The sequence below is a fragment of the Camelina sativa genome, chromosome 6, assembly GCF_000633955.1.
Source record: "Camelina sativa cultivar DH55 chromosome 6, Cs, whole genome shotgun sequence".
NCBI lineage: Eukaryota > Viridiplantae > Streptophyta > Magnoliopsida > Brassicales > Brassicaceae > Camelina > Camelina sativa.
In genome coordinates, this window is record NC_025690.1 from 15,983,879 (window position 1) to 15,989,256 (window position 5,378).

Genomic DNA, 5,378 nt, shown 5'->3' on the forward strand with positions numbered 1-5,378 from the left:
CCAAGTGATTGGCGACAAACCGAAGTAGAACATATGACCTGAAGTACTTCTCCCATCATCGACATCGATATTGTGACTACTATCACTATATCCTATCACTCTCTTTGATCCGTCTCTCCTAAAATGCAAACCAAGGTTAGTTGTTCCTTTCACATACCTTAACACGTGTTTGAGAGCTTTTCCATGTGACTCTCTCAGACTTTGCATGTATCGGCTTAGAACTCCAACTGCGAATGCCAAGTCCAGTCTAGTGTGAAGTAAATATCTCAGACACCCTATGGCTCTTCTGTAACTGGTTGCATAGATCTCAGGTTCGTGTTCTGCTTTAGAGAGCTTCAAGTTTGACTCCATCGGCACATGAGTCAAATTACACGACTCCATCTTAGTGTCATTAAGGATCCCATGTGCATACCCTTCTTGTTTTATCATGATCCCATTTTCTCTTTGAAGCACTTCGATACCAAGATAATATGTTAGCATGCCTAGATCCGACATCTCAAATTTTCTTGACATATCTTCCTTGAATTGTTCAATAATCTTGCGTGAAATTCCCGTTACGAACAAATCATCAACATAGATTGCCACTATCAAGAATCCGCCATGAGAAAGCTTGAACATTCCTGGTGCTTCATCAGTTTCATTTTGAGGAGACCAGTCCCAAGATTTTTTCTCGTCAAATACTACATCTCTATTAACCGTTATCTTTCTTGTGAGTGGATCATATAGATGATATGCCTTAGAACCCGGTTATGTTCCGAGATTGATCACACTTCTTGACCGATCATCTAGCTTCTTTAAATGTGGTCCGGTGATCTTGACGTGAGCTACACATCCAAAAACCCTTAAGTGCTCGATATTGGGTTTCTTGGACCATAAGCTCTCATACGGTGTTTGACCTTGTAATGCCTTTGTTGGAACTCGGTTGATAAGATACGTTGAATCACGTACGGCTTCTCCCCACATATCATTCGGAACCTTCATTGCTTTAAGTAAGCTTCTGGTCATCTCCATTAATGTGCGATTTCTTCTCTCAATCACACCATTTTGTTGTGGCGTATATGGTGCGGTTAAGTGCCTAGAAACTCCATTCTCTTCGCAAAATCGATTGAATTCAGTAGAAGTGAACTCTCCTCCTCTATCGGTGCGAAAGGTTTTAATGTCCTTGCCGGTTTGTTTCTCCACAAATTCTTTAAACCTTTTGAACCGATCAAACGCTTCACTCTTCTCCTTTAACAACATTGTCCACATATATCTCAAGAAGTCATCTATTAAAACAAACACGTACCGGTTGTTTGCTAGTGTTGGTGGTGATATTGGTCCGCACAGATCTCTGTGAACCAACTCTAACACTTAAGTTGCTTTGATTGGGAACGTGTGTCGGGTTTGCTTCCCAGCTAGACATGCATCACATACGTTCATCTCACGTAATACTTGTGGCATTCCCACGACCATATCTTTTCTCACCATATTGTTCATGACACCAACACTGATGTGACCTAGCCTCGCATGCCAAGTCCATGTAGCTTCTTCTTCTTGAATTGAGAGACACTTCTGAAAGCTGATCTCCAGCGGCGTTTTGTAGAGGCGGTTTGGCGACCTTACAACTTGAACTAGTAGTTGTTCGTGCGAATCACTTAAGGTCAACTTGTTTCCCTTCATCTTTACTTCACAACCATTCTCTGTTGCTTGTCCAAGGCTGATGATGTTGTGTTTTAAATCCGGTATGTAATATATTTCTTTGAGAGCTCTTCTTTCACCCGACTTGGTCACAAAGACAATTGAACATTTCCCGATAATGTTTACATACGACCCATCACCAAACTTTACTCGCCCCTTGATGTTTTCATCTAAACTTGAGAAAAACTCTTTGTTTCCCGTCATATGGTTGCTTGCGCCGTTGTCGAGATACCAAACACTTGCGGTGTTAGTATCGTAGTTATCAGGAAACACTTTATCTTCGTTCAAGAACACCACTTCATGAACGTAGAGGGCTTCAGCTTCTTGAGTCTCGTTTAGGTTTGTTTCATGGTGTTGCAGAGGCTTATCGGGGCATCTTGAAGCATAGTGACCCGACTTGTCACACCTCCAACATACGACTTTTGTAAGATCTTTCTTCTTTTGATCCTGTTCTGAGTTTCTCCTCCTTTATTTTGACCGTTAAATGTACCTCGGCCTCGCCTCTGCCTCTACCAAAACTTCCTCTTCCGATAAAAACTTCTTCACAAGTTTTGTGTCATCGATTGCTTCTCCTAGGGAGGCTGATTGAGCAGCAAGTCCTGACCTCTTCCCTACATACTCATCTACCGACTATGAATCTCCCATCGTTACCCGATCTAACTCTGCTTTTAGAGTTTGAAGTCTTGCTTCTTTCACCCGGTCTGCTCCCTGGTGACGAGACTTGATAGCTTCCCATAGGTTCTTCGCTGAATTTTGCTCTCCAATCTGCAAAATCAACGTCTCTGGAATCGACTGGAACAACAGAGCAATCGCCACATCGTTCATCTTCACGTCGGCGGAGCCTGGCTCTATTGTGTCCCATACTTCGCTGACCCGTAGCGTGATCTTCATACGCATCGACCAAACTGTGTAGTTTGTCGATGTTAACATCGGACACTGGATCGAAGGTGACCCAAGGTCTTTGGATCGTTGTGGTGGATTGCTGTCTCCCATGCTTGAGAACAAGGCTTCTTTAACCACCGTCTTCTGCACAAGCTCTGATACCAATTCAAATCAAAAGAACTATGAACTTGAAAGATTAAAGAACAACTTTTCTTTATTGATTTAGAAACTTCTCAAAACTAAATCTCTTTCTCTCTTAGGTCTTATGGAACATCTCTCCATGACCTCTTATTTATATAAATCTTAGTAACCCCTAAATCTATATGGAAAAGAAAAACTTACAAAACTTCTAATATTTAGACCTTATTTGTATTTCCTATTTTCTATCTCTTCTAGCATCTTTTAGGAAGAGATTACTTAGTCTCCAAGCAAGAATAAAGTTTAAAGAAATGAGAAGTCTAATCGGAGTTGTTGAGACAAAGCTTCCTGAAGTTCAAGTTGGAATTAAGAGGGAGAATTTTGGATAATTCCAAGACTTGGAGACTAAGTAATCTCTTCCTAGAAGATGCTAGAAGAGATAGAAAATAGGAAATACAAATAAAGTCTAAATATTAGAAGTTTTGTAAGTTTTCCTTTTCCATATAGATTTAGGGGTTGCTAAAATTTATATAAATAAGAGGTCATGGAGAGATGTTCCATAAGACCTAAGAGAGAAAGAGATTTAGTTTTGAGAAGTTTCTAAATCAATAAAGAAAAGTTGTTCTTTAATCTTTCAAGTTCATAGTTCTTTTGATTTGAAGAAGTACCTTAAATTGGAGATTATCGAGTAAGCTCAAATCATTTTTTATATTTTAATGGAAGTTTTGATGTAAGTTAGCTATGTATTTTTCGTTGCCTTGCAAAGTTCTGTCTTCTTCAAGAGTACCAATCAACTTGTACATTGTGAAACTTTCCTGCATGACCCTGATCTAATTACAATTTCTTTCTTCTATTATCTATGGGGCTAACTAAATGTAATTTTAAAAGCGCCTTTGGGCTGATTTATGTTGCTTATATTTGATGGGCCCTAATTGGGAATTCTAATTACATACGTACCCACGAAATGTGAATTCTATAGATGCGGCCCTTTGTAACAATGATAAATACTACTAATTTGCTAGGGTGTGGGATCAAAACAACTATGCTCTAAAACTGTGATTTGTAGTAATATTCCGTTTAAGACACCTTCGGTAAATTCAGTCATATAGCTTGACATGTTTCCTTTGTTAGTGCCACCAAAACTGTGATTTGTAGTAATATTCCGTTTTTTGACCAAAAAAAATAATAGTAATATTCCGTTTAAGACACCTTCAGTAAATTGCTGGCGGATGCAAAATTAGTTTATCAATTAACTAACAGTTTCAAGTACATTTGTGGCTGTGACAAGGCCACAAGTGTTTAAGTGTCTAAATTATAGGGCAACAAGAGTGTGTTTGAGGGCTTTGGTGGCACTAACAAAGGAAACATGTCAAGCTATATGAGTAATATGACTGAACGGTTTTGTTGAAATTATGAATAATGTGGATGAAGGCTTTGGTTAATGTAATATATATAGATGGATGGAGTCGGGAACATGAACATGAGAGGAACTATCTGATTTGACCATATTGATACAACCTAAGTGATTCGAAGTCGTAGTTTAAAGAGTTATGTACTGTTTTATGAACGCGCTTCAAAAAGGTTTAAGAAACCTTTTAATGTTGTAGAACTTTTCATACGTTAAATTAGCTTACATTGCAAGCAAAAACAAGCGTCGATCTGTTGCTCTCTCTCTCGCGAAATCTAAAGTTTTGAGGAGATCATAAGAGTATGGTCCGCAGTGTATGCATGTGAGTGACAACAGTGGAGCCTACGCACGTGACGGTAACATGTGCCATCCAACTAATATAATCCCCCTAATCTCTTTCTATTTTATTTTTGCGATTAAAGCTGCAAATCAATACTATGTTCCTTTGTATCCATCATTTTCTGTCGTTGGTTTGTTTTGAGTTTACAACTCATCCATCTTTGCGTGTTTTGCGCGGATCCATAATCAATAACCATGGATCGGACTTCGTACCGGACATATATTCGGTTTAGCTGTCTGATTACATGTAAGGTTGTTATTTTTTGTTAACTTTGAATATACATTATATAATATAAACATTTTAGTTTAATTTTTTAATTTTCATCTTTAAGTTTTTCTTAATGGTGAACTATTTCTTAGTTAATTCATCTAAGAGAAAAAAAAGAAAAAACAAAATTCCCAAAAAAACATATCAGGTTAGTTTAACGATAATGAATATACACACTAGAAATCAGATTTATGTCTGTAATTAGCAAGTAAAGATTGCAGGTTCTAAGCAACTTATATGATCCACCAAATATATTTTTTAAAATCAGAATTGTATAATGAAATAGTTAAATATACGAGGAAACAAGAGAAGGTCCCATATGGTTGTATGGTTGGGAATAGAAGCTGCAGCCAATTATATTTTTATTTCGGAAACAAACATGAAAGTATATTAAAAGAGACAAAAACAAAGAAGAGGAAATTATGGAAACAAACATGAAAGTATATTAAAAGAGACAAAAACAAAGAAGAGGAAATTATGGAAACAAACGAGCTTAAGTAACCTCACCCCCCAAAATACTATATTTGTGTCGTTAAAAGCATTTATAGTATTTGATAATTTTTATCGTGATATACTTATTGTCACCGAAATCAAAATGGACTCCACCACCCACCCACAGAAACAAGATAACGAGAAGTAATAATTAAAACAAAAAAAAAATCATTG

The 5,378-nt window shown here is 37.5% G+C and overlaps 1 protein-coding gene across 1 annotated transcript; it reads right to left on the reverse strand.

The window, feature by feature from the left end:
- Positions 748-2,670, reverse strand: LOC104699114. The gene is made up of 4 exons (XM_010414458.1): positions 2,374-2,670; positions 2,168-2,307; positions 1,414-2,053; positions 748-1,227 (listed from the first exon to the last, which is right to left on the reverse strand). The coding sequence occupies exons 1-4, from the start codon at positions 2,668-2,670 to the stop codon at positions 748-750; spliced, it is 1,557 nt and encodes a 518-aa protein (XP_010412760.1).

Bases quoted from the DNA above. Each gene is read 5' to 3' on its own strand.
- LOC104699114 (XM_010414458.1), bottom strand. From the start codon at position 2,670: ATGGGAGACAGCAATCCACCACAACGATCCAAAGACCTTGGGTCACCT. The intron at 2,308-2,373 runs GTGAAAGAAGCA...GGAGATTCATAG, and splicing joins GTCACCAGGGAGCAGACCGG to TCGGTAGATGAGTATGTAGG. The intron at 1,228-1,413 runs GTATGTGATGCA...ATGTTGTTAAAG, and splicing joins AAGTATTACGTGAGATGAAC to GAGAAGAGTGAAGCGTTTGA.